We start from the raw sequence: 20506 nt of genomic DNA, 5'->3' as shown, positions 1-20506 counted from the left end.
TAAAGATAATTTAGCTAGCATTCCATTCAGCTATAGCATTTTTTTCTTTCATTGTTTTCCAGTTAATTATAAGTAAGCTATGTTATGGATTAAAGTTACAGGACTGTAAGGCAGTTGACCAAAAAAAGTATTTGGTTGAATCGTATAAGTTTTCAGATATTCTATCATTATGACCTAAAAATATGGTATTTCAACCTAAAATCAAACCTAATTAATAATTATTTCCTAACGCATTATATTATTGCTGTTGTCTATGTTGTTACAACCAATATTAAAATTAATTTTGATTCCCAAACCCAATCTTATTAAGTGGGAAATCACTGACATGTAATATATAATTCATAAAGGAATAATTCTTATTTTGAGCAACTGAATAGATATTATATATGTGTTCCTATGGTTATGATGAAGCAAAATGTATAGCTCTAAATATAATAAATAGTTTGGAAGAGAATGGTATATATCTCTGTTTCTCAGGGGGTCCACGGAGTCAATATAATTTTAATAATAGTATTGAGATATTATTTGCCATTTTTCACTCTCACTCTCTCATGAGTATATAGGGAATTTTCCAGAAGCGAGATATATATAAAAGAGGATGTGTTATATATCAACAGACTGAATACCAAAGCGGATATGAGAATCTAGCTCTCTTCTATTAAACCAGATATTAACAAAATTTACAAAAATTAAAAACAATGCTACTTTTCTCACTGTTTTCATTTTGGAAAACATTACTATTTTTCATCAAAATATATGTTATTTGTATTGACATATAGTAGAAATTATTACATTGTTGTTTTTCAATAAATTAATAAATATTTTTAATCTCAATTTTAGTTTCAATACTGCAAATATTAATAGTTGTAATCTACACAAACAAAAACTTGGGGGAGCACACAATAAATTTTAGACCAAAAACTTTTAGAAATGTTGGTATGGAAACATGAAAATACTGTTTGTTCAGTCTTAAACTTTCCCTTTACTGTTATAATTCCTAATGATGGAGACCTATAAGGTCCTTGTAGAATATGAGAAGCCATTGAAAACAGATCTATTTTAAAACCCTTACAGCATTTTATTCATAAAATGAAAATTATTGCGCTCCTTAGAAATTGCTCCATTTGCAAAATATATTTATAACTTAGCCAAAATAAATAATTCATACCTCACCGAGTGAGTAATAACGTCTTGGAATCTGTGAGTCCGGATAGATGTTCTCTAGGTACCAAGAAAAGGGCTTACACTTCAGATTTTCTCTTAGTGCTTTTCTGACTGACACATCTCCATAATCCACTTTGACAACACCTGTAATATTTCACAGAAACATAAAAATCAGTTTGTGCTATTTTTGTTTTAACACTGTCACTCTGTTTACTATCAGTTTTTTTCTCTATAATTATAATTCCATCAAATTCAACTGCATATGCAGCTGCTACTACACTGATTTTCTTACTATCATTCAACTAGTAAGTTAACAAGATATTAAAAAAAAAAAAAGAGTTCTTTCATTGGCTATGACTTTTCAAATGCAAATATTTATCACCAAGTACTTGTACTTCTTAAATTGAATAATCAACTAAGTGAAAATTGGTATTAATTTAGCATCTCATAATCAAAGCTTAGAGTTGTATGATAGCGTGTTTTTCTTTAATAAAAATTTCAATAGCTTCAATGTTTTCGTTAATGATCAAATTTTCTCTACAATGTCATTTATTCATCAGTGGTAGAATTTATGAGAAATTTATATACATATCATCCTCATAATGGACTACACGTAAGTGTTCTTTCCCTTCTTTTTGAACTTCTATCTAGGTTTAGTATACACTGAATTTTTCTTTATAGATTATTTTATTATTTTATTTTATAAATTATTGTAAGCCACTTCAAGTCCTTTGGAAAAGTAAGTTAGTAAATAAATAAGCACAAATAAACTAACATATAAACAAATTGACAGGAATATACTCATGTGTATATTAAAATTTCTTAATTTTACTTACTATAATAATAATATGTAGGAAAAAATTAATATTTTCATTTAATACCATAAAAGAAGGATACTTTCTAGTTAGGAAATAAAAACAATAATGTCCCAATTTTTATATAAACATGTATCATAGCAACTTATGAATTGCTCATTATTATCAATACTAACAATGACATTTGACTGAAATGACTAAATAATTGTGGCAAAATTCCAGTTATCCTGTAGGTTATTTTGAAAATTTTTGAACGTTTAACTTGTTTCTTTAAGGCTAGTAAGCAACCAGGCTTGGCACAGAAAAAAAAAAAAAAAGGCTCAATATTTAGGACACTGTAACCTAAACAAGCAGCAAAACCAATTGATCATTCTATAAAATAAGGAGTAATTGTTTAGAGACCCTAAATGTCTGTGACTAATGCCATTATTTGCATCACTGTATTCAAAATTGGCAGCAGTCTTAAAGCTCATCATCTACTAGGCCTGCTTTCCCTGCCCTATCCCTGCCATTGTTTTATCAGACACTTTATTTTTGTTAGAAAGCATTCACATGATGCTCAAAGAGCCAAACCACTTCCTCCCAAAAGAAAATACTGATTTTTCTAGCTGGTGCTTGAACAGAAAACACCAAGGTCTTTGGGTGTTTTAAACAGATAAATATTTGCTTTCAAAACAATTATATCCAAAATTTCCAATCTGGAGTGCAACCTTTGAAAAGATTTACAAAAATAGATCACTGAAAGGATTTACCTTTGTGTTAGGTGCTACAGCAATTGAAATGATCTAATACATAGTCCTCAAATTCACATAAAGGGATGTCATTGGGCTGGGGAGGGGGGAAGCACTGAACCTTAAAAAGACTTAGTTCAATTAGTCGATTTTACTCTTCCAGTTTCATTTTTGAAGTGGGGAAATGTAATTGAGGTGAGCTATTTCATATCAGTAACTTCCCTTTTACATACTGTTAAGATTTAATAGTCTAGGTTCCAGGATTTTTTCCTAGGAGAGGTTAATAAGCAGTTTTCTGATTGGAAGGAATGTTTGGAGATTCATTTGCATATCACTTTATATTTGATCAGAGAAAACATTAATTGCCCACATCATATTTTACTGAACGGTTGTGGGGGTGGTAGATTATTGAGAAACAATAATTCTTTCTTACCCCACCACCTCTAAGCCATCCTCTGTCACTGCCACTTAGGTTTTGTCCTAGTACTGGAGAATTATTTTAAATTAACTTTGTTGTCAGGGGCTGTCGAGTCAGTTCTGACTCATAGCAACCCTACGAACGACAGAATGAAACACTGCCCAGTCCTGCACCATCCTCATAATCATTGTTATGCTTGAGCCCAGTGTTGCAGCCACTATGTCAATCCATCTCATTGAGGGTCTTCCTCTTTTTCACTGACCCTCTACTTTACAAAGCATGATATCCTTTCTCCAGGGACTGATCCCTCTTGATAACATGTTCAAAGTATGTGAGTCATAGTCTCGTCATCCTTGCTTCTAAGGAGCATTCTGGTTGTACTTCTTCCAAGACAGATTTGTTTGTTCTTTTAACAGTTCATAGTGTAGTCAGCGTTATTTGCCAACACCACAATTCAAAGGTGTCAATTCTTCTTCTGCCTTCCTTATTCATCATCCAGCTTTTGCATGCATATGAGGCAATTGAAAACACCATGGATTGGGTCAGACACACCTTAGTCTTCAAGGTCATAGCTTTGCTTTTTAACACTTTAAAGAGGTCTTTTGCAGCAGATTTGCCCAGTGCAATGTGTCTTTTGATTTCGTGACTGCTGCTTTCATGGGTGTTGATTGTGGATTCAAGTAAAATGAAATCCTTGACGGCTTCAATATTTTATCACAATGTTGCCTCTTGGTCCAGTTGTGAGGATTTTTGTTTTCTTTATGTTGAGGTGTAATCCATACTGAAGGCTGTGGTCTTTGATCTTCATCAGTAAGTGCTTCAAGTCCTCTTCACTTTCAGCAAGTAATGTTGTGTCATCTGCATATTGCAGGTTGTGAATGAGTCTTCCTCCAATCCTTATGCCACATTCCTCTTCATATAGTCCAGTTTCTCGGATTATTTACTCAGCATACAGATTGAGTAAGGATGGTGAAAGAATACAACCCTGACTGACACACACCTTTCCTGATTTAAAACCATGCAGTATCCTCTTGTTCTATTTGAATGACTGCCTCTTGATCTATGTACATGTTCCTCATGAGCACAATTAAGTGTTCTGGAATTCTCATTCTTTGAAATGTTATCCATAATTCTTTATGATCCCTACAGTCTAATGCCTTTGCAAAGTCAATAAAACACAAGTAAACATCTTTCTGGTATTCTCTGCTTTCAGCCAAGATCCATCTGACATCAGCAATGATATCCTTCATTCCATGTCGTCTTCTGCATCCAGCTTGAATTTCTGGAAGTTCCCTGTTGATGTACTGCTGCAACAACTTTTTAATTATCTTCGGCAAATTTTTTTTTGCATGTGATATTAATGATAATTGTTTGATAATTTCCGTATTCCGTTGGATCACTTTTATTTGCAATGGGCACTAATATGGATCTCTTCCAGTTGTTTGGCCAGGTACCTGTCTTCCAAATTTCTTGGCATAGATGAGTGAGTACCTCCAGGACTGCAACCATTTGTTGAAAAATCTCAACTGGTATTCCATCAATTCCTGGAACCTTGTTTTTCACCACTACCTTCAGCCTGGGCTTCTTCCTTCAGTACCATTGGCTCTTGATCATATGCTACCTCCTTAAATGGTTGAACATCGACCAATTCCTTTTGGTACAATGACCACGTGTGTATTCCTTCCATCTTCTTTTGATGCTTCCTGTGTCATTCCATTTTATGCCCAAAGAATCCTTCAATCTTGCAATTGGAGGCTTGAATTTTTCTTCAGCGTTTTCATCTTCAGAAATGCTAAGCATGTTCTTCCTCTTTAGTTTTCTAACTTCATGTCCTTGCACACTTCACTTAATACTTTGTCTTCTCCAACCGCCCTTTGAAATCTTTTGTTGAGATCTTTTATTTCATCATTTTTTCCATTAGCTTTAGCTAATGTACGTTCAAGGGCAAGTTGCAGAGTCTCTTCTGACATCCATTTTGGTCTTTTCTTTCTTTCCTGTCTTTTTAATGATCTTTTGCTTTCTTCATGTATGACGTCCTTTATGTCAATCCACAACTTACCTGGTGTTTGGTCATTAGTGTTCAATGTGTCAAATCTACTCTTGAGATGGTCTCTAAATTCAGGTGCGATATACTCCAGGTCATATTTTGGCTCTTGTGGACTTTTAAAATTTTTCTTCAGCTTTAATTTGGACTTGCATATTAGCACTGGATGGTCTGTTCTGCATTTGGCTCTTGGCCTTGTTCTGATGGATGATATTGAGCTTCTCCATTGTCTCTTTCCACAGATGTAGTTGATTTGATTCCTGTGCATTCCAACCGGCAAGGTCCATGTGTATAGTCACAATTTATGTTGTTGAAAAAAGGCATTTGCAATGAGTAAGTTCTGAGTCTTGCAAAATTCTATCATGCAATCTTCAGTATCATTTCTATCACCAAGGCCATATTTTCCAACTACTGATCCTTTTTTTTTTTTTTTGTTCCCAACTTTCACATTCCAATCACTACTAATTATCGATGCATTTTGATTGCATATTTTATTAATTTCAGACTGCATAAATTGGTAAAAATCTTCAGTTTCTTCATCTTTAGCCTTATTGGTTGGTGTGTAAATTTGAATAATAGTGACATTAACTGGTCTTCCTTGTAAGCATGTGGATATTATCCTATCACTGACAGGGTTGTACTTCAGCATAGATCATGAAATATTCTTTTTGACAATGAATGCGACACCATTCTTCTTCGATTTGTCAATCCCAGCATAGTAGACCATATGATTGTCCAATTCAAAATGGCCAGTACCATCTATTTCAGCTCACTAATGCCTAGAATATTGATCTTTATGCTGTCCCTTTCATTTTTGATGACTTTCAATTTTCCTAGATTTATACTTCATACATTCTACATTCTGATTGTTAATGGATGTTTGCAGCTGCTTCTTCTTATTTTGAGTCATGCAGTTAGGCAGGGACATATGACTAGTCTTGGCCAGTGGACTATGGGGGAAAGGAACATATGCCATTTCTGGTCTAAAACATAGAAGAGCAGGTATGGGCCCTTTCAGCCCTCTCTTCCCCTACTGCAGGGACTCAGGAAGTCATATTCCAGATGGTGCAGCTACAAGACAGTAGGGGCTTTTTTAACCTGTCATTGAGCAACTGTGAAATAGAGCAACTTCCAGTCTGCCCCCCTCATCTCATCATATATATTGAACACGTAGAAACAAACTTTGTTGTCTTAAATTGCTGAGTTACCCTAGCCTCTACTCACTGATACATAGGTTGTAACATCTTCATGTCTCCCTAATATATCGTGTCACTATGGCCCCTCTAGTGGAGGATAATTTAGCTTTCAGAAGTTCATGACTCCTGCAGTTAAGGGCTTGAAAATGACATAGTTGTTTTCTTTTTTCCTTATTACCATTTCTAGACTATTTTTTCTCTCCTTTCCCATCTCCCTCTAAGAACTAAGCTGTTTTGAAGAACAAAGTCATCAGACTGTACCATCAGCTACCTCTTCTTGTGACAGTAATCTGCCAATATCCTAATCATTATTCCTGATTCACTGATTCTTTGTAGCATTTGGTTCACAGTGTGTCTCCCCACCATTACACATATCAATATTCATGATGACTTCAACTCCATGAAGATGAGACTTCCAATATTCTGATCTTGAAATTATATTTTCAATCATCTTTTCTTCCATGCTATCTCATCTACTCACTCTCAACCTAACTTGTCAATACTAAATAATTCTATTACTTCAAAAATCTAGAGTTCAAGCTTTCCCATCTTTGGCTAATATGTCCTTTCATTTCATCCCATCTAGTCTTTTAATTCATTGACTCTTCAACTTTCCTAAAGTTCACAAGTGTTTCCTATTATTAATTCCTTTTTTTAATCTAGTGTAGATAGCATACCATCACTATCACTATCACTATCACCCTTCCCTTGCATTGAAAATGTCAACTCATTTTTAAGATTAAACTCAATTATTTGTTTCCTCTGAACTTTTACCAGAACTGAGGAAGGTAGAGAGAGAATAAGAACAAATATGTCAGCTATAAATTTATGGTCATAAACCTCAAGCGTTCCTTCACCACTAGAGGGCAAGTATGTTACATTTTCCTTTTATCAAATCACTTTCTATGTTGACTCTTTCATGGTTTTCATGCCTCAAATCTCCCACACTTATCTTCACTCACATCCAATAACAATGGATTACATTTTATAAGAAAATCAAAACACTCAGAATAGAACAAACTGATCCCAAGATCGGCAGGCAAGGCAGCAGATAAGCTGTCAGCTTAGTTCCTAAGAACCGAAGGTCAGAAAAACAGGAGCCAGCTGCAGAAGCCAGAGGGTGCAAAAGCCCATGAGCCTTGCCAGAAAGTACACCTGTATTGGATGCAGGCCACACCTCCAAGGAAACTCCCTTTCAACTGATTGTCTACTCACAGCAGATCGCATCATGGAAATGATAACATTACATTAGATCTCATTATGGAGGTGAGAACATCATCACACAACTACCAAACTACATCATAACTGCCAAACCACTGAGAATCATGGGAGAAGAGCTAATTTTATTAGCAAAGTCCTTGAATAGCAAGAAAGAATACAATCTTGTGTATAAGTAAAGTCATTAGCCTTATAGAGGAGAAGGGATGGTTGATCTGTTAAAAAGGACACAAGGCAGATGCAAAAGTACATGTACTCTTCTCCCATGCAAAATCAATTTTTCCTTGTGCCCTGGATCATTTCTGCCAACAAACAAAACTGGCTACTATCCACCATCTAAAAACAACCATACAAAAATCAAAGCTACCAAAAAACCACCTTCATAGATTCTATGCCTACCTATCATTTTTCTGTTGCAGTCCACTCCACCCACTAATTCTACTTTCTTACCTCTCACACACACTCCTTAAATCCTCTAAACAGGCATTTATCCTCATTGTCTACTAAAACTACTCTTACTGATTTTCATTTCTGCTATAATTTCTTTCTGTCTTTCTAAATCTAATGTTCAATTCTCAACCCTTGTTTACTCACCCTAACAGGAGCATTTTGTATATAAGTGACCACTCCCTTCTTCTTGACACCCTTCCTCTTTTGGCTTCCAGGAGATAGCTCCTCCCCACTGGAAGCTCCTTCTGTATATCATTTGCTTACTCCTCTGTGGGGCCACTAAAATTAGAGTGCCTCAGAAGCCTAAATGAGATTATTCAAATCCATGCCTTGAAATAACATCTCACTTTTGAGCCCTGGTGGCACAGCAGTTAAAGCTCTCAGCTGCTAACCAAAGGTTGGCGGATTGAACCTACCAGCTACTCTGTGGAAGAGAGATGTTGCAGTCTGCTCCCATAAAGATTTATTCCCTTGAAAACCCAACGAGGCAGTTCTTATCTGTCCTATGGTGTTGCTACGAGTCGGAATTGATTCTGTGGCAGTGGGTTAGTGGGTTTTTGTCTTCAATCCACACCTCTCCGAAGTAGTTTATCCAACTGATTGCCCAAGACTTTTATTTGGATATCTAACTAAAAAAAAAAAAAAAGGTTGCTGTCATGTCGATTCTGACTCATAGCAACACTACAGGACAGAGTAGAACTGCCCTATAGGGGTTCCAAGGCTGTAATCTTTACAGAAGCAGACTGCCACATCTTTCTCCCGCTGAGCAGGCTGGTGAGTTCGAATACCTGACCTTTATGGTAAGCATCCGAACGCCTAACCACTGGGCCACCAGGTCTCCTGGGATATCTAATAGACCTCTCAAAACTGACATATCCAAAACAGTTCCCTTGGTTCTCCAACTAGTTCTGTCTCCAAGGTTCTCCAATTCAGTAACTTGCACACATATCCATCCATTTTCTCAGGGCAAAACTATATGATTAATTCTCTTTTCCTCACATACATTATTTACCAGCAATTCTTATTGGCTCTATGTTCACAATATATCCCCAGCCCATTTACAACATCCTGGTCCCAGCAACTTTCCTATCATTTCTAGACTAATACTTCAATAGTCTCCTAACTGGTCTCCCTGACATCTTGCATTCTTCCATCTATACTTTATTCACTATTGTCTATTGCCTACACAGTATATTTTAGAACATAAATCAAATCATGTCACTCTCCTGCTCAGAAGTTTTCTATTATTTTCTATTGTAGTAAGAACAATGGACAATCTCATTACTTCAAGACCCTTCATGAATTGGCTCTTGTCTATCTGAGCTCATCATCTAACCTCACTTCATGCTAACCACATTGGCTTTTTTTTTCCTTTGCTTTTCTTCAAACATGTCAAGGTCATTCCTAATTCAAAGTTTGTATTTGTTCCTCTTTATGTCTGAAATGTTATTACCCTGGAGCTTTCATTAATTTTCCTTCACTTTGTCCACATCGCTGCCCAAACTTCACTTCATCAGTGTGATCGTTAAGGTTGTGTGTCAACTCGGCTGGGCCATGATTCTCAGTGGTTTGGCAGTTATGATGTAGTTTGGTAGTTGTGTGATGATGTTCTCACCTCCATAATGAGATCTAATGTAATGTTATCATTTCCATGATGCGATCTGCTGTGAGTAGACAATCAGTTGAAAGGGAGTTTCCTTGGAGGTGTGGCCTGCATCCAATACAGGTGTACTTTCTGGCAAGGCTCATGGGCTTTTGCACCCTCTGGCTTCTGCAGCTGGCTCCTGTTTTTCTGACCTTCGGTTCTTAGGAACTAAGCTGACAGCTTATCTGCTGCCTTGCCTGCCGATCTTGGGATTCATTGGTCATTGCAGCCTGTGAGCCAGAGCCCTGCTGTCTGACATGTCTATATTGGATTCACCAGCCCCTGTGGCTATGTGAATCAGGATAAGCCTCCAGCCTGACCCCTGGACTTGGGATGTTCCAGCCTCTACAACTGCATGGGCCATTTCCTTAATATAAATCTCTCTATATATGTATTTATACTCTTTACTGGTTTTTCTGCTCTAGAAAACGTAGCCTAAGACACTCAGCTTTAACCTGAACCTCCCTATCTAAATTGATTCCTCCTTCCCGTTATCCTGCCTTATGCTGTATCCCTCTACTCTACTTATTTTTTACCCATGCCATTTATGAGTATCATATTATAAATTAATAATGTTATTACATTATAATTCGTTCATTGTCTTCTCAGCAAAACTTTGGACAGATTATTTAATTCCTTGAAGCCTAAATTATCTTATCTAATAGTATCTTATAAGACGGTGTGAGTATGAAATAAAATAATGTCTGACAAAGCTTAGAACAGTACCTGTACTAATTGCTGAATATATATTGCATATTATAATTGATATCTTTATTTTTGCATGTCCAACGTCCATACTGGCTTCTGGTGACAGCACTCAAATCTTTGGGCAACCAATCATCCCACTTCCACTATCAGTTTGGGTGGTTTGGGTGGAGTTGACCTCATTCCCCTCCCCACACCTCTAGCTCCATTTGAGAGCACAGAGTAAAGGCATATTATCAGCGAATCTGTTGAACATGAAAATTTTGATTCAGTAGGTGTGGAGTGAGGACCTGAGAGTCTGCATTTTTAACAAGCTTCCAAGGGATGCTGCTGTTTCTCAGACTAGATTATGAGTGGCACCCAAGGAAATCAGGGCATTCCATTTCTCAATCTGACAACTAACTCAGACCACAATGACTGGTTCAGGGATCGACACGGGAACAAGTTGGCCTAATGAAACTGCACTCTGAGAATTTGCTGTGACTGTTAGGAAGTTGAAATTCTATTTCCTCTCAAATTGCTAGCAGTCAAGATGATTTAATACAGGAGCTTCTGGGGTTACCATATGGAGAAGGCCTGAGACTGTGAAGCCAACATAGGAGTATGATCAATCAACAGATGGAAAGAGAAAGAGAAAGAGAAGATAGAGACAGCAAAGGCCAAGCCAAGATTAAATCAACAGATAGTTATTGTGTCCCAGCTATATACAAATCACTTGTTTTAGGCACTTGAGATATATCAGTGAACAAAACAGATAAAAGTGTCTTCCCTTATGGAGTTTACATTCTAATGGAGGAAGATATAAATAAACAGTAATACGTTAGAAGGTGGTGCAAATATGGCAAAAATAGAGTAAGATGGGGATTGCATAAAACTTGGGGGAAGAGGGTTACAATAGAAGGAATCTTAATATATTATTTCTTTTGCAAAATATATTTATAAAAGTTGCATGATTTTAAGGCACATTTTTTAAAGAAAGCTCCGTGTCCACGGGACTTGCAAAAGCCCTAGAAAAGGGTATGAATATAAGATAAAGATTCATATTGAATCAGAAAAAAAGCATTTTAATTAATTCTGGGTTTGCAAGTCTGATTAACAGGCAAACAATAATACTTACAGATTATTATATTTCTTTTAATAACCTGTCTTTATTCATCACCTTTAAATCTATCACATGGTGGTATTTAATTCAGATATTTAGAGGAAGCATGTTTTAAATTTTTAAACAGGTAATAGATCAAAGATCGTAATAATCTCAGTTAAGTTCTTTTCTAGTGTAAGGCTAATTAGCTTAATAGTTTTGGCTCCCTATAATCAAGATACATGATGACAGACTATCCTAATTGTACACGAAAGCTTAACAGTTCTATGCTTGAGAATACGTATTGCACCATAACTTAAAAGTGAAGAAAGGGGAAATGATTTTCCTTCAATAAGGAAATGTTGAAATAAATCAATGGTATATCTAGCAGACAAAATAAAATTTGCATATTAAAATATTTATATAAGAATATGGGGAAATGTGTGCATTAAGGTGTGCATCAGGGTTGTGCCCTTTCACTATACTTATTCAATCTGTATGCTGAGCAAATAATCCAAGAAGCTGGACTATATGAAGAAGAATGCAAGCTCAGGATTGAAGGAAGACTAACAGTCTGCACTATGCAGATGGCACAACCTTGCTTGCTGAAAGTGAAGAGGACTTGAAGCACTTACTGATGAAGATCAAAGATCACACCTCAACATAAAGAAAACAAAAGTCCTCACAACTGGACCAATAGGCAACATCATGATAAACTGAGAAAATATTGAAGCTGTCAAGGATTTCATTTTACTTGGATCCACAATCAACATCCATGGAAGCATCAGTCAAGATTTCAAATGATGTACTGTAGTGGGCAAATCTGCAGCAAAAGACCTCTTTAAAGCGTTAAAAAGCAAAGATGTCACTTTGAGGACTAAGGTGCACCTGATCCAAGCCATGGTATTTTCAGTCCCCTTATATGCATGCAAAAGCTGGACAATGAATAAGGAAGACCCAAGAAGAATTGATACATTTGAATTACACTGTTGGTAAAGAAAGTTGAATACACCATGAACTGCCAGAAGAATGGACAATCTGTCTTGGAAGAAGTACAGTCAGAATGTTCCTTGGAAACAAGGATGGTGAGACTTCATCTCTCATACTTTGGACATGTTATCAAGAGAGACCAGTCCCTGGAGAAGGACATCATGCTTGGTAAAGTAGAGAGTCAGCAAAAACGAGGAAGTCCCTCAACAAGATGACTTGACACAGTGGCTACAACAATGGGTTCAAACATAGCAAAGATTGTGAGAATGGTGAGGGACCGGGCAACATTTCTTTCTGTGACACGTAGAGTTGCTATAAGTGGGAACCGACTCAACAGTACCTAACAACAATAACAACAGGGGAAACTTTTAATAAAAAAATTGTTAATGTTATACTGTCATTGTAACTAAATAAAATAAAACATGAAATAACATAAAACTGATAAAAATATCTTTGCTACTCCAAAAATTAGAGAAAAAAATTAAGAAATCTCCTATTCAATAGTTTTAACTAGGCAAATAATTACAAAGTTTGTTAAATATAATGAATGTGTATTAACAATACATTTGCCTAGGATAGTAAGCCAGGTTACATAGTGTAAGTCAAGAATTTATGCTTTTGTCTTTTTTTCCCCAAAATCCCATAGAAATTGAAAATAATTTTCTTTGATTTGTTATATACTTTGAATAATTGTCCTTAGGAGCTTTATGAATAATGATGTTTTTTCTTTTCTTTTTCTCTCTTCTAAAACAATAATAATATAATAACAATGGAAAGCAAAATCATTTTAAAGATTGCTTACACCCCCCCCCAAAAAAAAAAATCATTTGCCATCTAGTTAACTCCAACTCATGACAACCGCATCCATGTGTGGTCAGAGTAGCATCTTCATTGGTTGATTTTTCAGAAGTAGATTGCCAGGCTTTTCTTCTGAGGCATCACTGGGTGTACTCCAGCCTCCACCCTTTGAGTTAGCAGCCATCATGGTAAATGTTTGCACCACCCAGGACAACTACAGATTATTTATTCTGTAATGTTTCCACTGGCCAATTTTTTCAGAAGTATATCGCCAGGTCCTTCTTCCCAGGCTGTCTAAGTCTGTAAGCTCCACTAAAATTTGTCCACCATGGGTGACCCTGCTATTATTTGAGATACTGATAGCATAGCTTCCAGTATCACAGCAACACACAAACCACCATAGTGTGACAAACTGACAGAGGGTGATCAGAAAAGACGAAAACCCTCAACAGTGTTTGCAACAATGGGCTCAAACATAGCAACGATTGTGAGGATGGTGCAGAACCAGGCAGTGATTCTTTCTGTTGTGCATGGGGTCCCTATAAGTAGGAACAGACTCGATGGCACCTAACAACAAAGATTATTACGTTCTACAGTATCTAAATACTATAATATGTTGGAACCTTAGAGAATTACTTGGAATTCTTGATACTTTTTTTTTTAATTTAAAACTATACTTTTAATCCACTATTTCAATTTGTACCCATTCTTGATATACACACAAATTACCCAGGCTCATAACATCTCATTAGGAAGTCACTGGACAGAACTACATTAACAAGCTGATAGTCCATGCTAGCTAATAATACACAGTAGTTTTTAAAAAAAAGAAAAAATTGCTGGTGAGACGATTCCAACTCATAGCGACCGTGTAGGACAGAATAGAACTGCCCTATAGGGTTTCCAAGGAGTGGCTGGTGGATTCGAACTGCTGACTTTTGGTTGGTAGCCTTAACACTAAACCACTGCTCCACCAGGGCTCCACATAGTGGTTATCTGTTGAATTTATCATTTAATATTATTGCTGTAATATTATTTTAATGAAATAAAAATGAGATAATAGATGGTGCAGAGAGTAAGGCTTTTGCTGAGAGCTGTTAGACACAGAAGAACCAAATACCAGACAACTTCTCAATTTATTTAACTCTGCCTGATCTCATAGTCAAAAACTAGAATAGGTCTTAAGGCTGAATTTTCTAGGTAATTGTCTGAAACTTCAGTTCAATTTGACAAAAAAGATTTCATATTCAACCTCTTGGTCCCAGATCAATGAGAATATGAGAACTAAGAAAAGTGAATCTTTGCAATAGCCTTTTAAATTAAAGGTCAAATTGATTATCAGTTGAGGCAAATGGACTATAAAATCTGAAATCTCTAGGAACTTTTTCCAGGTAAGGACTTCCAAGGCAGTGTTTACCATCCTTCAGGCGCTACAGCAGCCGGAGTATGTAGTCACCTGCCACAACTCATGCTTTTTATAGAAAATCTACCTGTGTGCATTTTTCCCCCAGTAGTAAGGATAGATTTGCATACAATTGATCAATTATTTGAGAGATATGTATTCACTGTAATACATATATATCATTGTAGAACACAGATAAGAATGAAAAATAAAATAAAAATCACCTGTACACTTTTATATTTACAGGATGGTCATGATTTTTCTAGACCTCTTTCTATTTATGTGTAAAAACATAGATACACTCTTTCTTGCAAAAATTTATTTATACTGTAATACACATATGCAACTTTTTTCCTTAAAAAAGTATGTAAAGAACACCTTTCCAAGTCAATTAAACTCTTTTATTAATGCTTTTATGGAATTCTATTTTACAAATGAGTCATAATTTATTTAATGAGTCCCGTATAGTTGGGTATTCAAGTTGTTTCTAATTTTGGACTTCATAATCAACAAATGTGTTTGTATATCTTATTGATTATATCCTTGATTATTTTTTAAGTTAATTTCTAGAATTTTCTTTGTTATGTCAATGAGGCCAGATCAGTGTAGGGTGTGTCCTAAACCTAGCTGCTCCCAAGATATAACAAGAGAAGATTAGACACTGGAGAGTTGTTGTTGTCTAAAAAAAATGTTCCTTTCGTCACTTCTGGTAAAGTCAAGACAGCACCAGCATGAAAATTTACTGAATGGTTGCAGGGACTTGGAAGAAAATCCCAGGGATAATAATTGATCAACTTTTTAAGAAAGCCTACATCGTCAACCATCTTGATGGCACTTGGAATGACAGTGGATGGAAAACACAGACACATCAGTAAATCTGGCTTGAAAAGTGATTCCAAAGAGTCAGCCTTCAAATATGAAGAAGTTACTTGATCAGTTTATTTTGCTGATTGTTTTAGTTTAAGATATTCCTAAGAAGGATATTTGATCAAAAAGTTGCGTCTCAATTAGTTTATGTCTAAAAGTGTTCCTTCGATAGGGATAAAATAATTCTAGGTGAAAAGAAAGCTTTGTGTTAGAGTTTAATTGGAAGATTTATTCTACTTAGTGGTATATAATATAATGGTTCTCTTTTAATTGATGGCAGCCTTAATTAGATGAAATATAGCTCATAAACATTTATTATATGGTCATATTTTAATAGAAACAATGAGTTAAACAAAATTCAATGAGTTTCTTTACTACAGGACTTCTTAGAGCTTTTACTATGCTAAAGTGCATTGTGAATATCCAAAATAGGTAGTGTTTCCCAAGTTTATTTGCCATTTTCCAGAAGAGACAACAAGGCTCCACTGAAAACCTTTTGAGAAACAAAGCTTTACTGCATTTTCTATTTCTAACCAAAAATATCTTTTATAGAAAAATATATAAATTGATTCCATTACAGAAAAATCTTTGTGGGAAAAAAACATAATTCTGTCTATATGTTTTTTAAATACTTTCATTAGCAAGTTTTCCATTTAATGATTTTAATTAAACCAAGACAATGGTAGTAAGCACAGACACATACGTTTGTTGATGTGAATATTTATGCTCAGTTTTTGGAACACTTCTGGTGCCACAGGCATTCACTAAATAGCAATTCAACTACTCTCTGTCCAGCGTGTGCTATTTCTCCACTCTTTCTCTCTTTCTCATTCTCCCTCTCTCATTCTCTCTCTCACATTTTGTTTCTCTCCATAAACGTGTATATAACAAATATGTATCTATACAGTTGCTTTCATTATTAAAAATTGTTGCTGCATACTTATTAAAATTGTCTTAAACTTATTTAGACATATATTTTATTATAGATCACTCATTATACACACACACACACACACATATATATACATACAAACACACCTCTGGGACCCTGTGCACTTACTATAGTACAACCAATGATAAAATTTCAATAAGCAGGAGCTTGACTTACGATTTTGGGGATGGTGGAAAAACATATTGTTCCAGAGTTTCCCATGCAATATATATACAGTAAATTTGTGTGTATGTTTAATATATACATATATATTAAAATATGACCCCAAATTTGTTACTTGATCTTATGAACAAAATAACGTCATCTAATAATATTGAATATTTACTAAAATGTACCAGCCTAGTCTGCATTTAGTCAGCACTATTTCTGCAAAGCCAGTAAGGAAATCTAATTATGTTTTTGAATTATGAGTTATTAGAAAAAAAACTAATATGGCCCAGGAAGATTACTGTGAATTGGTTGTCACATCTTATTAACTCAAATAGTATCTGAGATTATATTATGAAGCACATTAACTCCAAACTGAAGAAATAATAAGTACACATAGTCAATTCTTGATTATCTAGGCTAACAGAATACAAACCTAGGGTATACAATTTTTTCACCATAAATTACCTCTATATCATTTAAAGTTTTTTATTTATGTAGCAAAGGAAAAGACTTCAGAATGTATGGGGATATGGTTAAAGGAGGTAAAGAACCCACTAGCTCATTTAGAATCTAGATCATAATCATGCTGCCTGGATTTGAATTCTCCTCTGCCATGTACTGGCTGTGTGATACTGGGCAACTTAGGTGATTTCATTGGGCCTCAGTTTCTTCATTTATTAAATGGAGATATTACTAGCACCTTTCTCATACTGTCATTGTTATTATTAAATGTATTAACATGTAAAGCACTAAGGTACATGATACATAGTAAATGCTTACGAAATGTTACCTATTATCTCTGTTGTTGTTTTTAATGTGGATATGGACCTCAAGAGGCACACCATCTCCTAATAGAAGAGTAGGTTTGTTATTTTCTGAGCCTGTGCACTCCCATTGTATATCTGATGAATGGAGGAGGAAAAAAACTACTTACTTTGGCCCTGATGCCCTTTCAATGAGAAGTATGTCATGCATCATTGTCAACACTTCTCAGAATTACAATCCTATAGGTATCATTTAAAGGTCTCAGTTCAATCATTTTTCTGAACCCAAAGTACTAATAAAATGAAACTGAAGCTCCACACATCTCTGCACTTGCCATTTCCCTGCCTGCATTTGTGCACTGGGGTGACTGTGACACAGATGCCACACATTAAAAAAGAAAAACACACTTCCGGCAAAATGGCGCTCTAGGCAGAAGCACCAGGCTGTCCCTCCACAGCAAAGATCCGAAAAACTAAGCCAAACAGAGAAAACAACAATCCTGAAACCCTAAAACATCAAATGCAGAGATAAAGAACTCAGCCAAGCACCAAATGGAGTGAGAAAACTGACAGAGAACGGAGAGCGAGGTGAGATTCATGCAGAGGTCCCCTACCAGCTAACGCACCGCAGATCCACCATCTTGGACTCCTATCGGACACCAGCAAACAGGGGGTACGAGAAAGCAGCTTCACAGAGCTTCCAGCGGGAGACAAAACACCCGGTAATTTGCAATATATGCTTTCCCACCCCCCACCGTTCTTCACCACCACTCGGCCTCCTCTGCTTCCTGTGGCCACAATCTCTTGTCTGAGAAACACCGGCTGCTTGGATTCCACACACCAGAACAGACCGGCTCTCTGAGTGCCATTTTTTGGCTGCTGGTGTTGCTTTTTTCTGCTTCTTTTGATTTCTCCCATACCTCTCACCAACTCCCTCTCCTTTCACTCTAATACCTGGCTCTGTGCGCCATCTTTGCTTCTTCCTGAGGGGCTGCAGAGCTCCAGTACTTTGTGATATATGCTTTCCCACTCCCTACACATCTTCACCCACACTCGGCCCCCTCTGCTTCCCATGGACAGTCTTTTGTCCAAAAAACTCCGGCTGCTTGGATTCCACCAGCCCGCACTAGCTGGCTCTCTGACTGCCATTTGTTGGCTGCTGGTGTTGATTTTTTTTCTGCTTCTTTTGATTTCTTCCTTACCTCTCACCACCTCTCCCTCCTTTCACTCAAATACCTGGCTCCGTGCGCCACCTTTGCTTCTTCCTGAGGGGCTGTGGAGCTCTGTTCGAGTGTGGAGCTGCTTCCCAGTCTAGGCTGCCGCGCTGGTGGGATCCCGGGGCTTTTGTTCGTTTGTTTGTTGTGAATTGTTTGCTTGTTTTCTTTTCCTTTTCTTGAGTTGGGAGCCCTTTCTGGCCAGGCGGTGCTGCGTGGCAAGGAGACTACTCCCTCGGCTTGCACAGACGTGCAGACGGATCCATGACAGCATTTCTTTTTTAGTCGTTTTTTTTTTTTTCTGATTTTTTTGGGGCCTTTCTTGTTTTTTGTTTTTTGTTTTAATTTGTTTTGTTTTCTTTTCCCTCTTTTTCCCTCTTTGTCCTTCTTCCTTGCTCAGTTTCTCGTCTCTCTATATCTTCCTTCTCTTTCTGTTCCCTGAATACCTGGTGTTGTATACCTCTATGCCTTCTAGCCAGGCTGTACTGCAACACCTGAGAGCGACTTCCCCAGACCTCATAGCTGCACCAGCGGGATCCCTGGGAACTTTGTGGTTCTTTAACCTTTCCGAATTTTATTTGTTCATTCTTTTCTTCTCTTCCTCTTCCCTTTTCTGTTTTTCTCCATTTCATAGTCTTTCATCTCTCCAACGGCAAGCTCCCCTAGCATTCCTTTTTGTTTGTATGTATGTTCTTGGCTCCTGTTCCTCTCTCCTCTCCCCTTATCCATCTTAGCTCCACGCATAACAATCTCCCTGCTACATCCTGCCTACCTGCACCATGCACTTGACATCACACCACCAAGCAGCACAGGCACGGCCTACTGGAACCTACCATGCACTGATTACCAACCCACTCTGGTGACTGTAGTAAGTGCCACAAACAACCTGTCCCAGTAATTCGTCTTCAGCTAGACCTGCCCTGACATACCATATCTGAGTGACTGACCCTGCCAATTGGAGAAGGAGGTAAAAAGTATTGTGCCCACAGACGAGCAAACAACAAACAACACACAGTCTGCCTGCTCAGACATAGTCAAATTTAAACAAAAAAAAAAAAAAGGGAAGAAACAAACAAATCTACAATCAATAAACGAGAAAAATAACTATTGAATGCCCCGAAGACAGCAGACAATATCAAAACATTTACAAAAACAGGACAGGATGGTTCCAGTAGGCGTCCAAAATAAAACACCAGACGACTTTCCAGTGGAAAAAAAGGCAGTAGAACTACCTGATAGGGAATTCAAATCGCTAATACTCAGAATTCTCCAGGAGCTGAGGCAAAAAGCTGACAAACAGGAGGAAAAAATAGACAAATTCACGGAAAATACAGACAAAAAATTGGAAGAATTCAGGAAAATAATGCAGGAAGAAAATACCAACATAAATTCACAACTAGAAATTATATAAAGACAAAAATTAGAAATCAAAAAGATAAACAAAAAGATTTCAGAAATGAATGGTGTCATAGAAGGGCTGAGAACCAGATTTGAAACGGTGGAAGACAGGATCAGTGGAATTGAAGACAAAAACTTGGATACAACTCTGTTTGAGGAAAACTCAGAAAAAAGTAAAAAGAAAAATAAAGAGACCCTGAGAGTTATGTAGGATAAAATCAAAAGTAAAAATTTTCGAGTGATTGGAATTCCAGAACAGGGGGAGAAAACAGAAAACACAGAGAGGATCATTGAGGAACTGCTGACAGAAAACTTCCCTAATACCATGAAAGATGAAAATGTGGCCATCCAAGAAGCTCAACGAACCCCATATAGGAGAGACCCCAAAAGAAAATCACCAAGGCATATTATAATCACACTCACCAAAACCAAAGACAAACAAAGAATCCTGAGAGCAGCTCATGAAAAACAAGAAGTCACATACAGAGGAAAAACAATAAGACT

General features: G+C 36.7%; 1 protein-coding gene across 1 annotated transcript in view; it reads right to left on the bottom strand.

Annotated features, from left to right (window-relative positions):
- GALNT13 (polypeptide N-acetylgalactosaminyltransferase 13) overlaps positions 1-20506 on the bottom strand; it is a 668619-nt gene that overhangs the window by 74126 nt on the left and 573987 nt on the right. Inside the window, exon 10 of the mRNA XM_004375392.2 lies at positions 1169-1308. Coding sequence (XP_004375449.1) covers positions 1169-1308 — 140 coding nt within the window. The remainder of the gene's footprint in view (positions 1-1168; positions 1309-20506) is intronic.

Source organism: Trichechus manatus, unplaced genomic scaffold, assembly GCF_000243295.1.
Source record: "Trichechus manatus latirostris isolate Lorelei unplaced genomic scaffold, TriManLat1.0 scaffold00036, whole genome shotgun sequence".
NCBI classification, from domain to species: Eukaryota; Metazoa; Chordata; class Mammalia; order Sirenia; family Trichechidae; genus Trichechus; species Trichechus manatus.
Note: the sequence above shows the minus strand (reverse complement) of the source record. Positions and strands in the feature narration are given on the sequence as shown.